Source organism: Telopea speciosissima, chromosome 1, assembly GCF_018873765.1.
Source record: "Telopea speciosissima isolate NSW1024214 ecotype Mountain lineage chromosome 1, Tspe_v1, whole genome shotgun sequence".
Lineage (NCBI taxonomy): Eukaryota > Viridiplantae > Streptophyta > Magnoliopsida > Proteales > Proteaceae > Telopea > Telopea speciosissima.
This window is the reverse complement of record NC_057916.1, coordinates 15,929,124-15,955,986: the sequence shown is the minus strand read 5'-3', so window position 1 is coordinate 15,955,986 and position 26,863 is coordinate 15,929,124. Positions and strand designations below refer to the sequence as shown.

The 26,863-nt window shown below is 38.3% G+C and overlaps 2 protein-coding genes, 6 non-coding genes and 1 pseudogene across 13 annotated transcripts; all 9 read right to left on the bottom strand.

The window, feature by feature from the left end:
- Positions 1 to 1,539: 1,539 nt before the first annotated feature.
- Positions 1,540 to 6,202, bottom strand: LOC122648974 (ran-binding protein 1 homolog a-like). Its single transcript, XM_043842305.1, has 4 exons — positions 5,996 to 6,202; positions 5,700 to 5,851; positions 5,468 to 5,593; positions 1,540 to 1,901 (listed from the first exon to the last, which is right to left on the bottom strand). Exons 1-4 carry the CDS (start codon positions 6,142 to 6,144, stop codon positions 1,657 to 1,659), a joined length of 672 nt encoding a protein of 223 aa, XP_043698240.1. The 5' UTR covers positions 6,145 to 6,202; the 3' UTR covers positions 1,540 to 1,656.
- A 4,641-nt stretch (positions 6,203 to 10,843) lies between these two features.
- Positions 10,844 to 25,436, bottom strand: LOC122657570 (ERBB-3 BINDING PROTEIN 1). 6 transcript variants are annotated; one of them, XM_043852316.1, is made up of 10 exons: positions 25,345 to 25,436; positions 25,078 to 25,199; positions 24,781 to 24,865; positions 24,492 to 24,641; positions 24,249 to 24,402; positions 17,677 to 17,892; positions 17,444 to 17,580; positions 17,270 to 17,361; positions 16,932 to 17,111; positions 10,844 to 11,103 (listed from the first exon to the last, which is right to left on the bottom strand). In XM_043852316.1, exons 2-10 carry the CDS (start codon positions 25,169 to 25,171, stop codon positions 11,021 to 11,023), a joined length of 1,191 nt encoding a protein of 396 aa, XP_043708251.1. In that variant the 5' UTR covers positions 25,172 to 25,199; positions 25,345 to 25,436; the 3' UTR covers positions 10,844 to 11,020. The 6 variants fall into 6 exon arrangements, with proteins under 6 accessions (XP_043708251.1, XP_043708267.1, XP_043708258.1 ...); XM_043852332.1 differs by having other exon boundaries at positions 25,078 to 25,200; positions 25,320 to 25,423; XM_043852323.1 differs by having other exon boundaries at positions 25,078 to 25,197; positions 25,320 to 25,414.
- Positions 11,664 to 11,789, bottom strand: LOC122649261. Its single transcript, XR_006331230.1, has one exon. It is a non-coding gene; the product is annotated as a small nucleolar RNA snoR77 (small nucleolar RNA).
- LOC122649275 lies at positions 12,427 to 12,543 on the bottom strand (annotated as a pseudogene).
- LOC122649267 lies at positions 13,152 to 13,277 on the bottom strand. Its single transcript, XR_006331235.1, has one exon. It is a non-coding gene; the product is annotated as a small nucleolar RNA snoR77 (small nucleolar RNA).
- On the bottom strand, positions 13,877 to 14,002 carry LOC122649262. The gene has a single exon (XR_006331231.1). It is a non-coding gene; the product is annotated as a small nucleolar RNA snoR77 (small nucleolar RNA).
- LOC122649263 lies at positions 14,619 to 14,745 on the bottom strand. Its single transcript, XR_006331232.1, has one exon. It is a non-coding gene; the product is annotated as a small nucleolar RNA snoR77 (small nucleolar RNA).
- LOC122649271 lies at positions 15,362 to 15,487 on the bottom strand. The gene has a single exon (XR_006331238.1). It is a non-coding gene; the product is annotated as a small nucleolar RNA snoR77 (small nucleolar RNA).
- Positions 16,231 to 16,350, bottom strand: LOC122649274. The gene has a single exon (XR_006331241.1). It is a non-coding gene; the product is annotated as a small nucleolar RNA snoR77 (small nucleolar RNA).
- Positions 25,437 to 26,863: the final 1,427 nt, after the last annotated feature.

Genomic DNA, 26,863 nt, shown 5'->3' with positions numbered 1-26,863 from the left:
AGCATAAACTGTATGTAGGTTGGCATCAGCGTCAATTATTGCTTTCTTGTCTATCTGTTCTTCTCAATCATATACTTCTTCTGTTACTCAAGACAATCGAGATCCAGGTAAGAATCAAATGACTCCAGTAATAATAAAATTTCATACTGTTAACATAATAACTAATGGAAAAATATTTCGATGCTTTTTAGTCACTTGAAACATGATTAGGATTACCCAAAAAAAAAACCCATGACTAGTCTCACCTATCTCAATGTATATAAGCAGCTGCTCCTTCCTTAATCAGATCCGAATCATCCGATATATTGAGACCAAGGGGGAGTACTAACTAGAAGGTCTATTGTCAATTCTGAGGCCTCTCAGGTCATGGTTTAGGTATCTCGATTCTCAAATGAATGATAGAGAGACCGACCTATTCGAATCTGTAGGAAATAGGGCAAGTGAAGCAGCAGCATATGAGGGTCATAGAGTGGAATACAAGCAATCAACATGGAGGGAATATTATGAACACAGCCCCGGGGTAGAACAAATTCTAATTGAATGGATTGAAGTTCACATTACCGTAGTGACTGAAATGCAATCCACCCAGCGTATTTGATTACTTGAAAAGTGTTTCGAAGTGCAGTGTTTACAGCCCAATAACTTCCACAGTATGGTTAACTCGCACTTCTTTGCACTAGAGAAAATAAACATGTATATCTGGGTCTACAAGACTACAACTAGTTGTCTTCAATTACCATGGTCCAGCTACTCGCTTGCAAAGGACTGAGCTCCTTTAAGTATGCTTTCCAAGTTTTATAAATCAGGATCTAATCACACGAGTCACTAATTCAACCGATTGTCCTTAAGAGATCAGTCAATATTTATCTAATCACACAAGTCACCAATCCAGCCAATCTTCCTTAAGAGATCAGCCAATATGTATTGGGATACCCGGTCACCAATTTCCAAAGAACAGGTGGCAGGGGCAGACATTCTAAACTGATCAAAAGAGATGCTAGCAACAAATATTTGTGTTCTAAAACATAAAATTTTAGTGCAAGACACCCTTTAAAGCAAAACTTCACAAGCAACTTACAGATAAGCCCGCCATAAAACCCAAAGTGAACAAATATTCCTCAACAATCCTAGTCGTACCATACATATTGGGATAACCAGCCACCAATTTCCAAAGGACAGGTTGCAGGGACAGACATTCTAACTGATCAAAAGAGATGCTATTAACAAATATTTGTGTTCTGAAAATATAATTTTAGTGCAACTCACCCTTTAAAGCAAAACTTCACAAGCAACTTGCAGATAAGCCCCCCATAAAACCTAAATTGAACAAATTCTCCTTAAAAACCCTAGTCATACCATACCCCACCCCATCCCACCCCTACCCCATCCTCAAAAGCTCACTTCTCACATGACTGGACATGCACACCAACAGAACCCTGAACCCCTTGACATGCAAATGTACCAAGTCTGACAAACTATTGACGAGTCTCCCCCTAAAATGAAAGACCACACCATTTCAATCCCGTATCCATCCAATTGAAACTTAGCCACATAAATATAAATTTGCAAACCACCAGAAAGAGTACTAACTACTAACCTCTGCGAACAATAGTCCAGACTATGGCTAGACAAGTATACCTACTTCCCTCCTCTGGCCTAAGCTGAAGAAGGTGATTCCTCATTCTTTTCTGCTGCTGCTTTTGCCTCACTATCAGTTTCCTTCTCCTCCTTGACTGTGAGAGGAACCTCTTCCCCAGTTTTCTCAGCTTTATCCTCAGTTTTGGCATCACCAACACTCAACTTCTCAAGAAGTCCAGCAGCAGTAGCAGCATCTTTGTTCTCCTCTTTCTTCCCTTGGGATTCTGCAATTTCTTGAAACATTTCCATAAAAGTTTTGCAATCTGCAACAGAGAAGAGAAGGAGAGCAAGTCAATATAAAGAAAATGATTTCTAGAAGCCAAACACAGCCAGCATTATCCACTATGGACTTAAACAGGGCATTTATTAAGAAAATCCAGAGGTTGAAGAAGTTGTGTGCCCGGACCACCATTCTGTAAACTCTCCCATGAGTATTGGTGACTAAGCATCCTCAGGAAATCATGGGTGCATGCCCCACTTGGACAATAGGTCCTGATCCATCCAACAAAATCATGAGGTGTATGCCCCACTACAGCAATAGATCCTGATCCACCTCTGTTAGATCATACAGGGATCAATGTTCCATTAGAGAGGCTTCATTGTTGATCAGAAAAGATTTTGTCTCTCTCTGTCAAACGTAACTGCAATGCAAGTATGTGCACCACATCCACTAACAAGACATACAAAAACATCTACTTTGATCAGTTAAACAAATGAAGTGTCCTCATTGACCATGGCAATTATTAACTTTCTCCAATAGCAAGGCAAGATGATTAATTAGCAACGCACAAGTACCCCTCCAAGATATGTGTGGATGATTTGTAAGTCAATGTTATCGAAAGCCTTTTTATGCTGTTCGCCTGCAACTTCTCAGAAAAATTGAGTACTGAATTGTTTTGATTTCCAGCAGTAGTCATTAAAGTGTCCACCCATGAACCAAACAAGACAGAAATGCAGATAATGTTTCCAAACTCCAAATAACTGAACTCGACTAAGTTTTACCCAACTCACTTGGGAATGGCTTAAAAAATCCAGTTCATACCCTTCCTCACTAATTACCATGGATTAATCATCACAACAGCTAAACTGATCCTAGGAAGTGACCGACTAAACATGATTTCCATTTAGAGATTTCTGGGGAGAGGATGTCAGTGGGACAGTAAGCAAACTTAGAGGAACCTTCAGTGGAGGGATTGATAAAATGGAAGGGGAGACCAGAGTGTGAGGAGGGAGAAGGGTGAGAGAACAAGTAGGTCCATGATTTGAGTTCAGCAGAGGAAGGAGAGGGGAGGATGTCCGGCAGGTAGGGGGGTGGAAGTGAGAGAGGGAGGGGGGGAGAGGCTTGAGAAAAGGGCTCCTTCAATCTCATAAACAATATCAGTTATGATCCCTTAGGTGACTTGGAATCTCATTCAGTCGTGCATGGTTGTCGATTACCGTTCCCTGAGAACATGTCATGTTTTTAGTTGTTCATTTTTCAGTGGTATCCGCTCCGAGGTATGTTAGAGGAGTCCAGTTTGTTAATTTGGAGATATTAATTGGAAGAGAGGACTATTGAACCGTCAAATAGGAGTGTCACTTCGGACCCTAGGTTAGTAGGTGATGATGTACTTATAGGCCCTATTCTACACATATTTAGTAATTGAAAGCAATCAAATCATACAATTAATATAAAACAACTTAAATAAACATTACAAATGTAAAAGTGTACAATACATCACTTCTCTGACGAGACAGTCGAAATCTCGGTCAAGATATGTACATTATAAAGGTAAGTTTGGTCCAAATCTCAGTCGAACCGAGATCTCGACCGAGTTGGGGTATTATTTCATTTTGCCTTAAAGTCTCGCCATGCTTTTTTCAAAAAGCAAGATATTACCAAGATCTCGGCGAGTTCTTGAACTATGTTTGCAGCACATCACTCCTTAGTCCTTATAAATGGTCGAGGCCTCCAGCCTCTTTTCCCTTGAGTTTCTTCAATTCGCAACCTATCACTCCTTGTAAATGGTGCACTCGTTGGACTTAAATACACAAAGAAAGACCATCTACATAATTCTGGTTTGTCCAGTCTTATCTCTCTCAGTTCTTATAAATTGGAATTCATAGGACTAGGAAACACAGACAAACCATTACATACTTTCACGTTAACTCAGGATTCTGATTCTCTCCACATATTCCTGGTTTAATCGGGTTTCTCCCTCCCTTGTATGTATGATTCAACCAATACAAGAAATGGTCACTATTTCTTGACACATTCTCAATAAAAGTTTACTCCAGGTATCTGGTCTAGTCATGCTTATCACAAGACACATATCAATATATGATGTACTTAATTAATAAATCCCCCTTGCAAATCAGTAGACCTTAAGTATAAGAACTTGTTGCCTTAGTTGTAAAATCCTTTTCAGTTCCAAAATTTTGGGCCAAAGTTTTTATTTGGACCCCACCTTGCCAATAAATCTATTATTTCATTTCGTTTCACAATTTTGATAAAACTGAATAATTTCACCCTTTGCTAAAATAGTCAAACTTCTAAACAAAATTTTGATTTTGACTCAACGTCTGCAAATCTATTATTCACGAAACCCAATTAACCCCAATTTCAGTTACTTCCTCCACAGCCTAAAACAAATCAACTAACAAAAAGAAATGGATAGAGTTTCTTCACTTTCTGTAACAGAACAGATTCCCCAAATCACTTTGGCCTTTGACAAGGTTTAAAGTATTAGGTATTGGGTATCATATCGGAAGGGTGATTTTAAGAGACGTACCATTTCGTATCGGAGAGACGCAAGATACTCTAAAGATACGTATGGAAATGGTCAAGAAACATATGGAAATGCTTAAGATATATGCAAAATAAAGTCTTGAAGCATAAAACACTATATAAATAATTACGTAAAACATATCATGTATAAAAAGGAGAAAAAAGACGAGACAAGTGCATTCGATTGATTATATATAGCGGGAATGAGGTCTCTTATATGTCTAATACCAAATTTTTTTAAGGTATTGAATCAGTAACTTAAAGATATGATACATATTGATTAGTATCGGCGGACACTCTTAAACAAACTAAAATTAATCAATCTTAAGTTTCTCCCCAAAACTCGAAACCACAAGATGAAAATCTCCTTAAATAGGTAAACAACCTTACAAACAGCACCAAATCATGCAAAATGGACAAATTTTGAAAACCAAATTTAACCCTAAAGAAAAGTGACCAAACGCTTTGTTGCTACTACTAGAACTTTTTTTTTCTTCCTATCGACCGGTATTTCTTTTGGTCCTTAATCTTCCATCAATGTCACATAAAACTTTTGCTGGTTTTATACTATTGATCACAATCCTAGATCTCCACGACGTTGCCAATCTAACCTACATCAAATTTCAATGGACTGTTTTTCCTTTCCATGAAACCATAGAATAAATATGGGTTTTTATAGTAAGATCCGGTGTGTGTGTGTGTGTGACTCTGATATTAAAATCCTAAGATAAAAATCGTAACAGCAGGAATTCAATCAAATACTTTGATCCGCAGTTCAAACTAAGTAGCACGTGAAAACAGAAACAATCAAGCAACCAAAACTCCGGGGCAAGATAGTGTATCGTAGAAGCAGAAATTCAATCAAAACACTTGGTCCGCACTTCAAACTAAATAGCACGTGAAAACAGAAACAATCAAGAAAAAAAAAACTCCAGGGCAAGATAATATATCGCAGAAGCAGAAATTCAATCAAAACACTTGGTCCGCACTTCAAACTAATTAGGACGCCAAAACAGCAATGATCAAGAAATTAAAAGTCTAGGGCGATAAAACAATACTCACTCTCAACTGATGCAAATCGAATGCATAAGAGCTCATCCTTCAATTCCTCATTCGAAAAATCGGTGGCATGCCATACGCAGGTCTTGTCGTTCCCCGCGTGTTCCTGAACTGACATCGTCGGCAGAACTGCAATACATAAACAGATTAAAATCATAAAACGAAATCCCAATACGGAATCGAGAAGGGAGAAAAAAAATGAAAAGGGCAAAAAGAGAGGGTGGCGAGAAATTACTAAGATGATTAGCACAGATCTTCAGAGTCTTCGATTGTCGCATAACCAACCGAACTTTCCCCGACTCTTTGTGTTTCAAAAACTTCACAGTCCCAACACCTCTCTCCTTCCATTGGTTCCCTTCCTTATCAAATCGGTAAAGTTTTGCTTTCCTGCAAATCCAAGCGTACACCAAAAAAAAAATCACAGATCAAGAGAGAGAGAGACAAATGGATAATCAGAGAATCATAAACTAAAGAACGATAGAGATCAATCAAAAACCCTATGAATCAAAATAGTTAGTAAGCTAAGGTTACAGGTCAAGGATAGCATCTTCTTCTTCTTCGCCGGTAGTGACGGCGACCTCTTCAAGCTTAACAATTGGGGCGACCTGAGCTCCGGTATCTTCGTCATCTACTGCAACGTTCTCCTCCTCTTCTCTCCGCTCAGGATCTGTACTCGCCATTGTTATCGCAAACACTAAAAGACGGAGCGATGGGGTGATAGAAACTAGGAGGAGAGAAACGCTGTTAAGTTTTTGTTTTGATACCGGAAAGAAAACTACGTTTGGTAGAGTTTGCGAGGCTTTATAAGGAACGCGGAAAGTGACATGCTTGGCTCGCGGCGTAAAAAGTAAAAACAACTCTACTGTAACCTGTAAAAAGCTTGAAAAAAAGAAACGCGGGAGGCCGTGACGAAGAGTTTTTACCCTGCGAGCTGTGACACCTATATCTGATGAGGATGCGCTATATTAAATATGTAAGATTAGATCGTAACCGTTAATTAACCAGAGAAGAAGAAGATGATGACTCTGATGATCTGTCGTTCTAAACCAATTATTTCGGGTTTCACATGAGGCTCACGTCACTCGTCAGAGGGCGGACCACTGGACCGGATGGTAGGTCCAACCTCAGGTCCGTAGCCTTATGGCCCATATGATGGCCTGACCCCAGCTCTTCGACATCAGTAGAAATTTTTTTTACGAATCGGTATCCCCTTCAATTCTCTGTCCTCTCCAATTCCTCACATAGGGGCGGCAATAATCACCCTATCTCCTACCCGAAAACATTGTCCAAGGTGGGGTCCATTCCCCCCTTATTAGAGGAATGGGAAGTGCCTGTAAATTGGAGGTGATAATTATTCCTTTTTTCCATTCCCATAGTCTCATGTATCTCTGTGGGCCACGTTCAAATAGAAAAGCTCAGTTTCCCTCAACCTATCGATGAATGGGATTCAAGGGTGGGAGAGAATGAGAATAGATATGGAGAGAATATTTTGGAATATACAAAAACCTTAAGAGGGGTTTATGAATTCTAAGATAGTGGGTGAACCATCCTTTATGAGTGAGGGAATACTTTGTCTTCATTATACCCAAAATTAATGTATTTTCTTCGAGCCTCACACTTCCCGGTTGTGACCATCATATGCTTTCATCACATTATTCTAATTTGGTGAGAGAGAGAAAGAGAGCAATATCTTGGAACTGGGAATAAATGAGAAATTGAGCAATCTTGGCTCTTGAAGTTAATCGAGTCATATTCTAAGACCCTTAATATTCAATGGGTGCCTTCACATCAAAAATCAATCGAACAAGTTGTCTTAGGGAAATTGCTTGGACATGCGAGTTAAAAAAATTAATTACAAAACAATTAGATTTGACTTTAATTTACATTTTATTTTGTAAATTTACTTTGTTTTATAATTCTTTTTCATATCTCATAAATCTTAAAAATTACATTTTCTTTTTAATGTTACCACTATTATGACAGGTGATGTTCGCCAATTTTGCATTACCAAAAAACAAAAATAAAAAAACAAAAAAAAAGATGTTGGCCAATCTTAGAACACAGAGAGAAGTTCTCCATCCATTAATAGTAGAACACAGGGCAGCAAAACAGCGTCCGTGAAGAATAGTTACTCTCCATATTCAGGGAGAGGATCCAGACTCCACTTAGTTGAACAAGTGATGATTAGTACTTATAGTTTCACATTCGCTTGAATTGTTTGTTGGGATAAGCATCTAATAGCTTTAGAAACTTCGAAAAGTAATTTCATGAAATGGTTAAAAATAATGGTTACTCTAACAATTGGTGTTCAAATATTGCACGAGAAAGGGCCTTCCGGCCCAAACTCAATTTTTCCAAAAGTGGTGTTTCTAAGAAGGGAGACAATGAATTTGTAAAGTGCTTGGTGATGTCGGCCATGGTGTAAAAGTGTTCCTTATTGTTTTTCAAGACCAAATTCTCTCTTTTTTGATATGTGAGTAGAGAGATCAACGAAGGTTAGTTGGGTTCTTGCAAAATAAATATCGTTTGTATAACAACCTTCCTTTTTAAGGACCTATCGAAAAAAAAAACCTGCCTTTTGAAGGCAGTCTCTTATCCTGAGTCCTGAGTCCTGATAGAATCTAGGATAGGATACTTGGATTGGATTCCAGATATTAAGCTGCAACAAGTTGGGCTGGGTCTTTTGAAACCCTAGTCCAAACCTGAGTCCTTTTAGCTGGGTTCAAGTCCGATCCGGTCCTAACTCAATGCCAGAAAAATCCAACCTGACCCGCTCTCAAGGTCAGGCCGAGCTCACCCTGATTGGCCCTGACCATGAGGGGAGGGAGATGTCTGGGCTGGCCAAGCTGAGAAAGGGAGATGTATGTAAGGGTGTCAAAACTAAATCGAAACCGACAGACCGTATATTTAAATGGTCCAGTTATGGTTTTAGAAATGACAGCGTTTATTTAATCGATTTGGTTTGATTTAGGCAGATTAATCCAATGGTTTCAAATCGTGTAATCCAATTAAAACTAATTATAACCAAACCGTCTAACAGTTTAAAAACTTAACAAAAAAAAATTTAATAAATAAAAAATCAAAACCTAGCAAGTAGCAACTACTAAGTAGTCATGTTTCTTCATTAATGATTTCTTTTTTCAAAAAAAAAAAAATTAATAACTTAGTAAATAACAAGTAATAACTATTAACTAATAAATAGAGAAGAAAATGTATATAGAACCGTCTAACCAAAACAGGGTAAAATTGTATAGAACTATTTAATCGAAACCGTTTACCAAACGGTCCAAGTTTTGATTATGAAACCATTTAGTTAAATGGTCTAGTTACGGTTTCTACCTTCAAGCAATCAAAACCGAATTGAACCAAACCGTTTAACAGAAACCGGACCGTTTAACACCCTTAGATGCATGGGCTAGCAAGGCTGGGAAAGAGAGATGCATGGGTTAACCAAGCTAAGAAGAAGAAGACAAGGTCAGGTTGGGTCGGACCAGGCTCAACCTGAGGCCTCAACCCTAACTCAAGGCCAGAATTTCCCAACCTTGACACGCCCTCAGGGCCATGGTATCTCAACGTAGGCCCTGTTCGGGCTTAGGGCAGACTCGGGCCGTCCCAAACTTGCACCCCTAGTAGTCGTGGATTTGGTATAAAATAATCTAAACCGTTCATTAAATTCCCATCTAGTAACTAGTTTCTTTCTATTATGATAATCAAAACCAGAAAAAAGAAAAAGATAGCAGAGGGATTGTTCGTTGAGTTGAAAAAGTCAGCCGCAAGCCTGCAACTCGTCCTGTTTGAGCGTTGGAGGGCGATGGCAGATAGGAGAGAGAGAGGGTAGGACGAAGGATGTGGTACTACGGGGAGTAGAGGTTATTTTATATAGCTAAGTCGTATTCAACCAATATGACATCGTTCAAGATTGTGTTTGTTAGGAATCCTAAATCAAGTACTAGACCTTTTAAGTTTGCCCGTGAAGGAGCAGGGTTTTTTTACACATTGGTTGTTTTGAGTGGAGCCAAGAACAAATGGGAAGAACAAAATAGAAGTTTCACAAAAAGTCTTAATGAAGTTGAAGAGGAAGCAGAATTTTTTTATTTTTTTATTTTGGGTAAAAAAAAAAGCAGAATTAGAGAAGATGCGTTTGGAACCTCTTCTACCTCGAGCCATCCTCCAGAACAAGAATCAGGAGCAACAAAACAAGACAAACCAACCCAAGAGGTAACGACAACTAAAAGAGAAAGAAAGACACAGAGAAGAGAGAGAAGATGCAAACCAGAGTTGGGGCAAAAGAAAACGAAAAGAGAGGAAGAATGCTACACCATCACACAAAAGACAAAAATGAGTAAAAAAGTTGGAAAGAGCGGCAAAAGGCATCAAAAGGGACGGGATTTTGCGTAGAGATGGAAACGACGGATGGAATACAGATCAGATATGAATTGAATGTGATGGTTCCAAATATTCCCTGTTCGGATATGGATACCCCTAAATAAATATCGACGCGAATCAAATTCGAATTTTCCACAATCCGTTTATATCCTTCATTCATATCCCTCAGTTTACATCCCAAACTTTTGTATCCGTTTATACCCCTCAGTGGATACGCATACCCCTAAACAAATAGGGATGCAAATCAAATTCAAATTTTCAAATACCTGTTACATCCTTAAATTATGGTAACAAACTAAACCCAACAGGAATTTGAAAATCCTAAGATGGTGTCTGAACTGTCCTCTTTGGTGTGAGTAATGCAATCGAAGGTGAGGGAAAGGGAGAGAAAACGTAAGATAGAACTAGAAGGCCGTATGACTGTAGATTGGGAACCCAGAGGGAAAAAGTGAGCTTGAAAGGATGTAAAAAGGAAATCAAGGGTCAAAGGACTACTTACAGAGCGAGTAGGAAAAAAGTTTGAAATGGTTTGAGAAGGAATTCTATTCCCGAGTTTCTTTAAAATGCGGCCTACAGTTGTGTAAGTCCTCAGTTGTTTACGAGTTATTTGATGAAATGCTACCACGCATTCTAAAATCAAAGGATGCACTCTAGGAAACATGTATCTGAACAATGTTCTCATCATCAGTGACAATTGAAATGTGCATTCTCAAACTTGGAATCATAGGGCCTAAGACTTCCAAACAACACCACCAACCCCCCACCCTTTAAAATACCCCTTCCATCTCATCCTGCCGTTATCATCATCGTTACGCCCTTTTCGCACCTACAACAGAACCCTCTATCCAAAAAATTATGTAATAAAACTTGGAATGGACGGGGCGTATTTGCAAGAAAACATTCTCAAATGTTAAATCTATTTAGCGCGATCCTACTAATTTGGGCCTGCATAGGGTAATCATGTAAAAAGCTCTGAATTTTTTTTTTGTTTTCTCATTATAAGTTTAATAGAAGAATAAACAGGTACAGAGTCGGGGAAAACATGCATTCTCCACCTCGAACTAATATCTGCATGCATACAAATTGGGAAGCCAGAGTTGTCTCCCCAAGCCAGCAAGCAAATAGAAAGGAGTAAAATGTACCAAAATTGGAAGAAGAGAAAAGGAAAAATCATTCTTGAGATGCTCCACCATTTAAAGTTGCATCCATGGCCTCTGGTTCTGCTGATTCATCAGCTTTCTCACCCTTCTTACCTGCCAAAACATAGATAAGTTGGCTCATTTTCAAAGTTCTAAGTCTGAAGAGCATAAGTAAATTGATTTCCAAGAAGATTGCTGCCTGGTTGTCTGCTCAACAGAGGTATAGAAACACAAAACGGGTATAAATATTGGGATAAAGTTCTCTGCACTGGTGGCGCATGGTAGGTCCAGACACGTTAGGGCGACGGACGGGAGTTTGGGTCATTTGGGGAGGGGGGTCATTACGCACCCCCACAAATGACCCAAACCTCGCCCCTTTTGCGCCCCATGTGTCTGCGCATACCCCACGGCCAGATGCACTCCAGGACAGAGGACGTGCACCCATAAAAATTACTTGCAACAGTTAATCCTACCACACATACAAAGAGCACACAATAAAATTGATTTCCTTGCTTATTGAAGCAACCTGATCGTCTGCTCAACAGGTCTAGGGAACCCCAATAACAAATCATGCCCATCCTAACTAGCACAATCAAAAAAAGCAAGAAATAATAAATTTTTGGAAAGAACATAGTTCCATCATAGTCAAAAGACAAAACAAAACAAAACAAAAGTATGTGCTTAGGTTTTACTAGACCAGCTTCAAGAAAAGGTTCAGCAAGTCTGAAGAACAAAAGCTAAATTAGTTTTTGAGCAGATTAACACCTCCCATGCAATTTTGATTTGCAAAGGGGCTGCCTGATTTTCTACTCAACAGGGTTTTGAAACCCTAAAATAAACAGAAGATGATTAAATACTTAAACTGGACCATACTGCAAAGCAAGACAACAGAGAACATTTGAAAGGCAATAATGTATTTATGTCAAAGTTGAAAATAACAGTGCCAAAAAAAAAAAGCAATACAATAATGGAAATCAGCAAGGCAAATGAGCAAATTTAACCCGCTCCATTTCCCCCCAGTCCAAACAACCCCCCCCCCCAAAAAAAAAACTGTTCTTGTGATGAATTTGGACACCCAAACAGCTGTATCAAACCTACCTGGGAAGAGTTAATTGCTAATAGACCAGTTTGGGACTCATCCAGCGTGGTTTAAGGCATTAAAAAGGGCATACCCGATGCACAAGTTTCCCACTACTGTAGGGACAAGGGAGGGGTTTATGTATGCAGCCTTAAATGCCCACTTACTTTTGAGAGGCTAGTTCCCTGTTCGAACCTGCGACCACCAGGTTGCAGTAGAGCAACCTTAGAATTGCGTGAGGCCCACTCTCTTGGTTTAAGGCATTAATTTAACTAAATATACAAAATAATGACAATACTGCATTCAAAATCCAATTTAGACAAGTTAGTCTTTCATAGTCGAGACAAATGGAACAAAAGTATGTGCTTAGGTTTTACTAGAACAGCTTCACAAAAGGGTTCAGCAAGTCTGAAGAACAAAAGCCTAATTGATTTTTGAGCAGATCCTCCCCTGCAATTTTCATTTGCAAAGGGGCTGCCGGATTGTTCACTCAACAGGTTTTAAAACCCTAAAAACACAGAAGATGGTTAAATACTTATACCGTCCCATACTACACACTTAGTAAGTTAACAGAGAACATTTGGAAGGCAAAAATATATTTCTTTCAAAGTTAAAAAAAACAGTACAGGAAAAAAAAAAAAAAAGACAACCTTATGAATCAGTAAGCCTGCTCCCTCCCACACCAAAAAAAAAAACACCTTGTTCTTGTGATGAACTTTCAATGCCTCTGACAAGGAATTCAACCGACCCAATCGACAGTTCAATGCCTAGGTGAATGGATCCAACCATGTAGTGCCTTAAAGCATTAAAAAGGGCATACCCAATGCACGAGGATCCCGCTACTGCAGGGTCTGGGGAGGGGTATATGCATGCAGCCTTAACACCCCTACTGTTGAGAGGCTATTTCCTTGTTTGAACCCACGATCACCAGGTCGCAATAGAGCAACCTTACAATTATGCCGAGGCCCACCCCTTTTGGTTTAAGGCACTAGTTTAACTAAATATACATAATAAAAACCATACAGCATTCAAAATCCAATTTCGACAAACTAGTCTTTCATAATCAAGACAAATTAAACAAAAGTATGCACTTAGGTTTTACTAGACCAGCTTCAAGGAAGGGTTCAGCAGGTCTGAAGAACAAAAGATTAATTGATTTTTGAGCAGATTAGCACCTCCCCTGCAATTTTCATTCGCAAAGGAGCTGCCTGACTGTCTACTCAACAGGTTTTGAAACCCTAGAAAACAGAAAATGCTTAAATACTTATACCATCCCATACCACACACTTACACAGTAAGTTAGCAGAGAACAATTGGAAGGCTAAAATATACTTCTTTCAAAGTTGAAAAACCCAGTACAGCAATCTTTTGAATCAGTAAGCCGCCCCCTCCCACCAACCCAAAAAAACGAACATATTGTTCTTGTGATGAACTTTCAATGCCTCTGACCAGCATTCAACCGACCAATTCGGCAATTCAATACCTAATTAAATGGATCCAGCCATCCAGCCCAGTAGTGGTTTAAACCATTAAAAAGTGCATACCCAATGCACAAGGTTCTCGCTACAGCAGGGTCTGAGGAGGGGTTTATGTATGCAACCATACCCCCACTTTTTGTGGAGAGGCTATTTCCTTGTTTGATCTCACGATCGCCAGGTTGCAATAGAGCAACCTTACAGTTACGCCAAGGCCCAACCCCTTTGGTTTAAGGCATTAGTTTAACCAAATATACATAATAAAAACCATACGGCATTCAAAATCCATTTTTGACGAACTAGCCTTTCATAATCAAGAAAAATTAAACAAAAGTATGTGCTTAGGTTTTAATAGACCAGCTTCAAGGAAGGGTTCAGCAAGTCTGAAGAACAAAAGACTAATTGATTTTTGAGCAGATTAACACCTCCCCTGCAATTTTCATTTGCAAAGGGGCTGCCTGATTGTCTACTCAACAGGTTTTAAAACCCTAGAAATACAGAAGATGGTTAAATACTTATACCGTCCCATACTACACACTTAGACAGTAAGTTAACAGAGAACATTTGGAAGGCAAAAATATATTTCTTTCAAAGTTGAAAAAACAAGTACAGGAAAAAACAAAAAAACACAATCTTACGAATCAGTAAGCCTGCTCCCTCCCACACCAAAAAAAAAACACCTTGCTCTTGTGAAGAACTTTCAATGCCTTTAACAAGGCATTCAACCGACCCATTCGACAGTTCAATTCCTAGGTGAATGGATCCAGCCATCCAGCCCTGTAGTGCCTTAAAGCATTAAAAAAGGCATACTCAATGCACAAGGATCCCGCTACTGCAGGGACTGGGGAGGGGTATATGCATGCAGCCTTAACACCCCCCTACTGTTGAGAGGCTATTTCCTTGTTTGAACCCATGATCACCAGGTCGCAATAGAGCAACCTTACAATTACGCCGAGGCCCACCCCTTTTGGTTTAAGGCACTAGTTTAACTAAATATACATAATAAAAACCATACAGCATTCAAAATCCAATTTCGACAAACTAGTCTTTCATAATCAAGACAAATTAAACAAAAGTATGAACTTAGGTTATACTAGACCAGCTTCAAAGGAAGGGTTCAGCAGGTCTGAAGAACAAAAGATTAATTGATTTTTGAGCAGATTAACACCTCCCCTGCAATTTTCATTTGCAAAGGGGCTGCCTGACTGTCTACTCAACAGGTTTTGAAACCCTAAAAAACAGAAGATGATTAAATACTTATACCGTCCCATACCACACACTTACACAGTAAGTTAGCGGAGAACAATTGGAAGGCTAAAATATGTTTCTTTCAAAGTTGAAAAAACCAGTACAGGGAAGAAAAAAAAAAAGACAACCGTTTGAATCAGTAAGCCGCTCCCTCCCACCAACAAAAAAAAAACACACATTGCTCTTGTGATAAGCTTTCAATGCCTCTGACCAGCATTCAACCGACCAATTCGACAATTCAATACCTAATTAAATGGATCCAGCCATCCAGCCTAGTAGTGGTTTAAAGCATTAAAAAGTGCATAACCAATGCACGAGGTTCTCGCTACTGCAGGGTCTGAGAAGGGGTTTATGTATGGAACCTTACCCCCACTTTTTGTGGAGAGGCTATGTCCTTGTTTGATCCCATGATCGCGAGGTTGCAATAGAGCAACCTTACAGTTACGCCGAGGCCCGACCCCTTTGGTTTAAGGCATTAGTTTAACTAAATATACATAATAAAAACCATACGGCATTCAAAATCTAATTTCGACAAACTAGTCTTTCATAATCAAGATAAATTAAACAAAAGTATGTGCTTAGGTTTTACTAGACCAGCTTCAAGGAAGGGTTCAGGAGGTCTGAAGAACAAAAGATTAATTGATTTTTCAGCAGACTAACACCTCCCCTGCAATTTTCATTCGCAAAGAGGCTGCCTGATTGTCTACTCAACAGGTTTTGAAACCCTAAAATACAGAAGATGATTAAATAATTATACCGTCCCATGAATAAGTAAGCCTGCTCCCTCCCACAAAGCAAGAAAAAACACATTGTTCTTGTGATGAAACTTTCAATGCCTCGGACCAGCATTCAACCGACCCATTCAACAATTCAATTCCTAGTTAAACGGATCCAGCCATCCAGCCCAGCAGTGATTTATGGCATTAAAAAGGGCATACCCAATGCACAAGGCTCCCGCTACTGCAGGGTCTTAGGAGGGGTTTATGTATGCAACCTTAACCCCACTTTTTATGGAGGACAAAGACCCGTGTAGCCGATCCCTCGTAGGGGGATGTTCCTTGGATGTTGCTTTAACTATTGCTTAGACTTTTTCTTTTAGTAATTTTATTTATTATTAATATATATATATATTTTTTTAACCCCTTTTTACCTTTTTACTTCTACTGTTTTTATTTCTATTACTGTCATGGCCTCTTCGGATCCATGTAGCCGACCCCTTTTAGTTGGGATAAGGTTATGGTTTTTGTTGTTGTTTCTATTTCCTTGTTTGAAACCACGATCGCCAGGTTGCAATAGAGCAACCTTACAATTACACCGAGCCCCAAACCCTTTAGTTTAAGGCATTAGTTTATCTAAATATACATAATAAAAACCACACGGCATTCAAAATCCAATTTCGACAAACTAGTCTTTCATAATCAAGATAAATTAAAAAAAAAGTATGTGCTTAGGTTTTACTAGACCAGCTTCAAGGAAGGGTTCAGCAGAAGAACAAAAGACCAATGATTTTTTAGCAGATTAACACCTCCCCTGCAATTTTGATTTGCAAAAGGGCTGCCTGATTGTCTACTCAACAGGATTGGAAAACACTAAAAAAACAGAAGATGATTAAATACTTGTACTGTTCCATACTACACAGAAAGTTAACGGAGAACATTTGGACGGCAAAAATAAATCTTTCAAAGTTGAAAAAACCAGTACAAAAAAAAAGACATTCTTGGGAATCAGTGAGCCAAATGAGCACAAATTTAACCACCCACCCACCAACCCAAAAAAAAAAATGCACACTGATACAGATGTCTGGTTGTCCAGTTCATCACGAGAACAAAATTACCTGGGACAAGTTATTTACGAATAGAACTGTTATGGTTGAATTATCTTTCAATGCCTCAGACAGCATTCAACTGACCCATTAGATAGTTCAATTGCTAGGTGAATGGATCCAGCCTTTCAGCCCAGTTGTGGTTTAAGGCATTAGTTTAACTAAATATACATATTAAAAGATCATACTGCATTCATAATCCAATTTCGACAAACTAATCAGATCTGATCCCCCAACAAGGTAAAGTCTGGATCAGTACGCTTGATTCAATTAGGTCAGATTTTATAAACCTATTCCTTCAAAGGGTCCCTGAGCATACCTTTCTTCTTCTTCCCACCACCTTTCTTCTTTGTCTTTGTGCCAAGAGCTAACCACGCCTTAATTTCAGGGTCATCTATTGTCTTTGTGGGCTGCAACTCCTGCAGAGGATGGGATGTGATCCGGTCTGACCCATTCGGCATTAACAAAACCGTGAATTTAATATGGGCAACATAATCACCTGCAAAGATTGACAGAAACAGGTTAAGGAACACTAGAAAATGGATAGAACATACAACCAGAAAAACAGATATCTGATGAAACCACATCCTCATAATCTATTGACATCAAGGGTGTATCCGTTCTGCCAGGACTTCCATTGTGGCAGAATATGCTTACCAGGCTTCTCATGAAGAACAGGATACGGCTGCAAAAGATCATGGTTCACACATTCCACTAATCCTAGCCGGGCCCTCTTCTCTTCTAGAGCCCTAGTAGAGAAAAGGAATAATACCATGTTACCACAACAAAAAGCAGCAGGATACAAGAAAATAAAGCAAAATTAGAACAAACCTTGCTGTAAATGGCATGATGGGGAACTTCTGATTTATTTCACTGAAGATGAACCGCGATGCTTTCATCTTTAAGTGATAATTCTTGTCCACAGCTCTCTTGTAAATAGTAGTTTGCCTCTCATCCAACAACCTAGGCTGTGATATATCTCACCCAAGAAAATCATATCACAAATAAGATACAATTCATCAGCGCACAAGAATGTTGTACGGTTAACAGCAGCTCTGACATACCTTTCCCTCACCAGTGCTGGTCACTATATCAATTGCATAGACTTCATTCTCCTCAAATTCTGCATCATCAACTCTGGTCTCAGGACTGGATACACTCAATATGACCTTGTTCCCGTCAATTACAAACTGTTTTAGTTGATGACTGAGAACACCTTCAACAATCTTGCAGTCATAAGCAGCAGCAACCTTCTGAACAGCTTCTGTAACATCTTTATTCTGCAAAAAGTTGGAAACACTACAGTGAATTAATATATTCATGCTAACCATTTGTGGTAATGGTATATGACAAAAATGTAAGTAGAATAACAATGATAACAATTAGTGTTAAATGAGTTCATATATCACATAGGAACCTGTCCAGCAAACAAGCAAACCCATTTAACCAATAACTACAGAAAATCACATAAATGATTTTTAGGCAGCTAATCATTTTACTCCACAAGAGATGAGCTTAACGTAGTGTATCAACACCTTTAAAATTCCTTCCAGAAATTAAGTACTTCTCAGTCAGATGTGAACAATGAGCAATCTACACCTCAACAAGTGGCATGATCCCAAAGACTTCATTGAAGGTGAAGGCAGGCCCCAAATGGTCAAGGTCGACAATTTTTAATTCATACCTTCACTTCAACTCAGTCTGTAGAAGATTTACTCAAACAATACTATCTCCGTATAAGAGGAAAAATCCTTATTTCCTCTTTTCTGGATAAACTATTCTTTCTAAGTAACCTACCTTTATCAATTATTCTAGCCCTTCCAACGATCCATTTGACAAGGCCAATCATTAACTCAAAAAAGAAGCAAAACCTAGAGAAATAAGGAAATGGAAATATCAACTTCCGGAAACATCCCGAAAGTTCACAGGGCATTACTTCCTATGAAAATTAGTGGATTCAATACCGATCTAGATCTACCCAAGGCCCACTGCACCTTGTCTGAGAATGATAGCCATTATGGTCACCAGCCAAAAGCATCATGGTCAACTCACAAGTCAAGGACAAATTTACCTTAGGCTTGATTGATCAGCTTTTTTCATGCTTAGCTACGAACTATGAGGTAACACAATACAAAAGCACATAAGTATCTGATACAGCACAGTCTATCAGAGTATCCAATTATCCATGACCCAACATTCATCAAGTGTTAGAAAATAACTATAACAAGCTACAACAAAACTTGTGGTTTTGGCTCAAGAAATAACGCAGAGGATTTCATGAGTAACTTCAGACCTAAAACACTAAAATAAGTTTAGGGGCATGGTACACTGAAATGTACAGTTCTGAGGATACACGTGAAATAGAAATCAACTATAATAGCCATAATGGAATCTCTTAATAGAAGACCGCTAAAATTGTTCTTGTAAGAACACCTCCAAACCAAACCACCCACCCCCCCCCCCTTAAAAAAATACATGAAATGTGTGATAACTAAAAGAAAAAACAGTTGAGAACTAAAAGAGCCTTCTAAGGGGAAAAAAATGCTTCGTCAAGAGATGTTGGCAACATATGAGTAAGCATCGATCAAAAGATAATTGATCAACCCCAAACATAGTAGCCGGATATGTTATAGGCAACAAGGAAAGGAGGAAACCAAAAAGAAATTGATCACCTCGGCAAAGTTGCCTTCTTTTTTTTCCATTTTTATGAACTATTTTTCCTTTTTTATGAACTTTCTAAGCGAAAAGAAAAATGCTTTGTCAGGAGATGTTGGCTACATTTGAGTGAGGATTGACCAAAAGATAATTTATCAACCCCAAGCATAGTAGCCAAATATGGTATAGGCAACAAGGAAAGGAGGAAACCAAAATGAAATTGATCACCTCGGCAAAGTTGCCTTCTTTTTTTTTCCATTTTTATGAACTTTCTAAGCGAAAAGAAAAATGCTTTGTCAGAAGATGTTGGATACATTTGAGTGAGGATTGACCAAAAGATAATTGATCAACCCCAAGCATAGTAGCCAAATATGGTATAGGCACCAAGGAAAGGAGGAAACCAAAATGAAATTGATCACCTCGGCAAAGTTGCCTTCTCCCCCCCCCCCCCCCCTTTTTGATGAACTTTACATCCTTCACACCGTGGCATCACAAAAGCCACTTCCAATTACCAGGACAATCAAAGTAAAGTTGCCTTCTTTTAAGCCTGTGTAAACTAGTGGTTCAACAACAGAAACGGACAAGTGTAGCTTGCTGTTCATTGGACATCTACCAAAGAAACATGCAATCTATGAAGGGAAACCATGCTCCAAACATAGAGTATAACATTCCCCAGATTTAGCCACTTAGATTTCCCATACAAGACGCACAACTTCTATACACAGGAAAAACAAGAAGCAATAACAACAACATAGCCTTATCCCAACTAAATTAGGTCAGCCACATGGATCCTTTCTCTACAATCAACTCTATTCAAAGTCATACATGATAGAGGCCTACGCTAAGCACGTCTTTGCTCACCGCTTCTCCAATTGATATTTTAGGCCTGCCCCTTTAGTTCCTTCAATTTGAATCAAATCACTCCTCTAAATTGGGGCATCCCAAGGCCTCCATTGAACATGGCCATCCCACCTCGAACAACTCTTGAGTAGCTTATAATGAATCAAAGCTACTCCCAACCTAGCTCTAATATGGTCATTTCCTACTTTATCTTTCCTAGTTTTGCCACACATCCATCTCAACATCCTCATCTCCACTACACTTAGTTTATCTATATAACGCTTCTGCCCAACAATCCAAACAATACATCATAGTCAGTCGTATGACAGTCCTAAAAATTTTCATTTAAGCTTTAAAGGAATGCGCCGATCACCCAACACTTTAGATGCACCTGTCAACTTAATCAATCCTACTTTAACCCTATGGGCAACATCATCCTCTATTTCACCTTCTTTATTTATGATTGAGCCCAAATATCTAAAGTAATCACTACGTGGAATTTCCCTCTCATCAATGTTCACTACCTCAATAACCCATCATAGTGTGGCTAAAGTTACACAACACATATTCTATCTTAGTTCTACTTAACAAATATGATGTTCCTATCTGAATAACTGTGATAAAGCCTGACTCGTATGTTGGTTAATGACTTCTCAAAATATTCATCTCCTAGGGGCATCCCATTCACTTACATACCCATTTTCACAAGCATATTGCAAATCTTCCTCAGCCCCAAGGAGTTTTTTTTCTGGTAAAAACTCTTAAAGGAGTTTAAACTAGAAACTTTTTAAATACGCATGAAGAGTTTAAACAAGAGATTTCATCTCAACCTAATACTATAGGATGCATACAGCATACCTCAAAAAACATGACGTTTTACTCGGTCTAATGTCAGTATAAACAAGAGAATCCATCTCAACATCTCAACACTCGACATGGTCCATGACAATCAAGAATAACTGGAATTCAATGTGCTTAAGGATTCAAATAGAGCCAGCAACTCAGAGGTTTATACTTCACAAATAAGACCAAAATAGAAGAAAATTTTAATATTTTCTTAAAAATTGAGAAATAGAGGTAAATGATGCTTTATCTGTGAAACTATGACTAGAGAAGCTTCATTGGAGCTCTCTCTATATCTTAAGTCTTTATCAATAAGAGAAATCATGTCTGCTGAAGAAATAAGTAGAGCAATCAAATGAGAAATTCTTTGCCATGATAAGATGTTGTGCAATGTTGGAAGGAGACAGCCAAAAAAAGACAAAAGCAACAATGTGTCACTTAAAAATTTTGAGAGGTACATGATGCTCTATCAGTGTAACTATGACAAAATGAAGCCTCATTGGAGCCAACTCCATGGCATATGTTAAGTCTTCTTCATTTAGAGAATTCATGTTTGGTTAAAAAATCATTTTCAAAAGAAATCATGTCACTTAAAAATTATAAAACAGAGGTACATTCTTAAGTCTTCATTAAAAAGAGAAATCATGTCTGCTGAAGAAATAAGTAGAGCAATCAAATGAGAAATTATTTGCCACAATAAGATGCTGTGCAATGTTGGAGGGAGACAGCCAAAAAAAGATAAAAGCAACAATGTGTCAATTAAAAATTTTGAGAGGTACATGATTCTCTATCAGTGTAACTATGACAAAATGAAGCCTCATTGGAGCCAACTCCATGGCATATGTTAAGTCTTCTTCATTTAGAGAATTCATGTTTGGTTAAGAAATCATTTCAGAAGAAATCATGTCACTTAAAAATTGAGAAACAGAGGTACATGATGCTCAGTGTAACTATGACAAAATGAAGCCTCATTGGAGCTAACTCCATGGCATATGCTAAGTCTTCATCATTTAGAGAACTCATTTCTGCGGAAGAATGCCATGTACCTATGAAAATCACTTCTTTTTTTAAATTGTGGAGGGGTACAGGAGGCCATTTCCAAAAAAAAAAAAGATTTTAAAAAAACAATAGACAACATTCATCCAGTACAGATCCTCACAATGTTCCACCATTTAAGCAGAGAAGGGAACACTATATAACAGATAAGTATCCATAATCCATATCAACATTAGTCAAACATCACTTAGGAATTCCTTGATCCACGAAAGGAAAATTGGATGATAGGGATTATTATACATCAATAAAAGAGATTGACGGACCGAAGGCCAAAGCACCTAGCTGCTGTATTGATCACCTCGGATGAGTTTCCTCTTCCAACTTCCACATGCAATTCGTTTTCTCTTCTAAAATTCTTTTTTAGTCCAAATGTCATTATTTTCTAATGTCAAATTATGTTAAAGAAAATTTTGAATGCAAATCAAGTTCTAAACATGAAATCTATCACTATTAACAATGAAAGAGACCTTCCCCAATCAGAGTAACTATGACAATAAGCCTCACTCGAGTGTTACCCAGAGCTTCTGACAGGTACTAATCATTAAGATAATGAAGGCAATCTTCAGTTCGACGAAAGAAAAAACTGGAAATACATAGATCCTTGTCAAATTGTTGCAAGTGTCAAGGAAAAAAAATGCGAGAATTTACTAGAACTACTAAGACAAACATTTAAGCAGTTAGTGTGTATCCTTATAAGTTGGAAACACTGAAATGTATACATAATGAAAAACATACCAATACAGACATCATCAAATTAAATTGCAATTTGGATACCACATAGTTATAGCAATTACCAAGACACACTCCCAACATAAATAAGTTCGAATGATAGTGGTATCCAAGAACAAAACAAATTTAGAAGACCTTAGTGACAGGAACAGCTACCACTGGAAAAGAACCAGAAATAGAGCAAAATTCACTTAAAAATAGAAAAAACAGGCAAAAGAGGCATTGATCCTACTAATCAAGAAAATGGGAGGGGGATGATACTCTGATGCATTGCACCAGAACCTCTTCAACCAGTCTGAACGAAACAGGGCTAAGTTTTTTTTTTTTCTTTTTTGGTCAGGTTGGGATGGGGGATCTGCAAAGTTGGGACGTTTCCCATTTCTGGCTTCCAAGGATTGCTTTTAGGCACAGAAAGGATAAAACTTCAAACTACCATAGGTCATGCTAGTACAGCTCTAGCAAAGAATAGAAGTTTAAAAAAAAACTAAGGACCATGACAATCTATCAGTGTAACTATGACTAGAGCTTCATTTGGGGCATGCTTTAGGACTTGCTCCATTTGCTTCCAATCAGTTTTCGTCATTTAGAATAATCATGTCCTTCAAAAATTTTATCCAGTAAAAGCCAAAAGCAGAGAACAAGGTGACCCCTGTAATGATCAATATCCCCAATTTTACTCAACTAACAGATCTTGAATGTATCAATTTTTTCTTTGTTCTAATTAAACAGAACAACCATGGTGTGGGTTGTTGAATATTAAAATTTCTGAACAACACCATCTCACACCAGAAAAAAATATATATATGATTAGCCCACCTCTCTAATCGGATATGATGAATATTATCTAGTCTGGTGACTCGTGTCGTCCTCAGATAAGTAACAAGCTGTACTGCTTAAATCACCATACACTATAGGGAAGGAGGAGAATAGCTTGATTCCCCCACAAGAGAACAAATGATAAAAGCTCTATATGGACATTGAATCACAGAAAATATCAGCAGAAAATAGGAAACCATAATCAATATATATTCCTAAAACTGGCACCTGGGTGTTCCATGAAGGGTGCTTAAGATTCAAAACCCAATGTCACATACATTTGCAAGAAAGGTGATGCATTCTAAAACAGCAGAGATCACAATAAAAAGAGAATACACAACTAAACAACATATATAGGTTAAAGCTCATATAATACAAATTCATAGCTAATCAACAGCATCTTCATCGTTTTCTTTGCAATGAGCAATGACTAGAAGAGTATTCTCTGTTGTATTTTCCATTACAATCACTACATCAGTGTCATAATCCAGCAGCACTAATACAATTTTCTCATTCCAAATTCCTCATTGAGAACACCATAGTGGGACAGACTTATCTATAATCTATAATGTGCAAAAGACACATCCATAACTAAGCATCATGAAAAATTCAACTTATTCGGCACCTGAGCAAAACAGTAAATGGGAAAAAAATTCTAAGTAAAAAACTTTTCCTCTGGAACATGAATCACTATTACCTTTTTTCCAGGTCTCACAAGCCTTAGAGCAACTTCTGCAGCAGTATTAGCAGCTGCAATGGCATCAGCTGCCCTACCGCTCACTGGCCCTCCTTGGAGGACATGAGTGTGCGCAGCTACAACAATGAAACCATCTATGTGGCATCCCATATCACTGCAACACATCAAAAACGTCTTATCCACCCTCCCTTCTTAATAAATTAGATTACGCAAACATACAATGGAATGCGGAAAATAACTTACATCTTTAATAAATCTCCTTCTTGCAGAACCATTTCGTCACTGGCAAGAGGAGAGAAATGACAAACTGTGTTGTTTATGGAGACGCATGTTGGGAAGGCAACACCCCTCTCGATCTTCTTCTTAACATTCTTATACATATTCCCGGTTTGCCTGTATGGGCAACATAAGCCACTTACTATCGTCTAGAATCCCATAGCTATAACCACCAGGTAACATTGAAAAATTGAACTATAAAAACAACAAACTTCCATGCACAAGTAGGAAAAAAGGTATAAATTACAAATCTTACTCTCTAATAAAGGCATCTCCTTTCTCACATACATCTACGACTTTAGCGTTTGGTTTGCACTCCGACAATACTAACTGCAACGCCTCTGCAAGTTTTGCATTTCTAAAATTTGTCAAGATCACTAAATCAAATGAGAGATTCTCTGATTAAAGCGAAAAATCGAAACAACTAATCAGAGCTAAAATGTAACAATAAGCAACACCAATTATATGGTTACGTTACTTCTCCATCTATCATTTTCCAGCTAGAATAAACCCTAAAAGTAGAATAAAAAAGAGAACAGGGAGAGATGTTAACTGTTGATGATCTCAGCAGCATTCTTATATTTGGTAACAACTTCGGGGGAAGTGAGATCAAGCTCCTTCTCCTCCTTCGTTTCTTCGTCCGACATCGATATTAAGCTTTATATCGCTCCCACTGCTGCGTCAAAGAAATCAAAATGAACCAAAAACTAAAGTAAGTGCACAAAAACAGCTACGAATAGAGAATTAGTTTAGGTATTTGAACGAATGGAAATTAACAGAACAAGAAGAACAAACCTACAGAGATTTTATTAATACTGAAACTAGGGTTTAGGCGATTGAAATGTATATGTTACAAAAGTAGGGTTTTAGTGAGTGGCGAGAGAGAAGCCGTCTTCTCCAGTTGTGGATGATGGTGGATTGTTTTAGGGCGTCATTGGTATCATTATTTATACAGTAGCGCCAACAGTATTACAGGATTACGAGTAGCAATCTTTGGAGCGCCCTCTGCCAAAAGACCGCACATTTTTTTTTTTCGGTAAACCACAGCACATTTAAAATCATGGGCCAGAACTAGGCCCAGGCCTATAAGAAATCTTGAGTTGTAATTGTAATTTTTTTTTTTTTTTTTAATGAAAAAAATATATATATTAAACTAGGGAATGAACAAGGTATTTACATCATTCAGTTCATGCAAAAGTGGCGCCGGAGAAACCTAGCTTTCCTAGCAAAGTTAAGCATCCAAACTGACGTGTTCTAAGAAATACATATTATCCTAGACATAGTCAGTAAGATCAATCAACAAAGGCACCATAACCCACAGCCAAGATCTTTTAGATGGTTTGTGGAATATGCTGAAGAAGCTCCTTTGCTAAAACCCAAACTTCTTTGATCTTAATATTCATACTAGAAGTATGTCGAAGGCCAAAAATAAAGTTGTTGCCTCCGATTCTAAGGCATGATACACTGTCAAAAAACTCGCATGAACCGAGAGCACCCATCCCTGGATCATAAAGCAAAAAGCCCAAGCTGAGGAGTCTACGCCTAGTAGGAAGGTTCCTGCACATAGTAAAATAGGATAATCAAAATTAGGCAACCTCAAATCAGTAATAGTTATCGGCATAGTAGAAACTATCATAGGAGAGCTAGTGGTATCCACAATCACTGGTGGTTCAAGTTGGAGATTCATTATCCAATGATTGATTAGTGTCATGGTTTTAACCGGATCAGCCTTAGCATTCCCAATAACAACTTTATTCCTTGAATCCCAAATGAATTAGCAAGTGATTATAAAAACAGAAAAAAAACCAAGTAAGAGAACGTCTTCCCAATGTAGCTTGGGAAAGAAAAGAACTGCAAAAAAACTCTAAAGATGGATAAGAAAGATGTTCAGTTCTCAAACCTAAAGGGCCCGCAGCCCAAATCCGTTTTGCCCAAGTGCATGAAAGCAGAATGTACCAAATCGATTCTATAGAATGGCCACACAACAAACAATCCGAATCCACAAAACTCCGTTTTGCCAAGATTTCTCTGGTAGGAATACCTGCATGTATCACACGCCAAAAGAAAATTTTAAACTTAGAATGTAGTGGTAGTTTCCAAAAAAATTTCCACCAGTGGAAAGATGTAGAATGCAGGGGAGAAGACGTAGTTTGAAGAGACAGAAACCGTGAAGCCCGACGTATAGAGAACTGCCCATCCTTAGCTAAAGTACACCACCATCTATCATCATTAACTGATAAAGGAATATTAGTAATTCTTGGAATAAACCAATAGGGGACGCATAAGGAAAGCAAAGAAGTATTCCATTGCAAATTTGAACAAAGGTGACTTACCTTTTC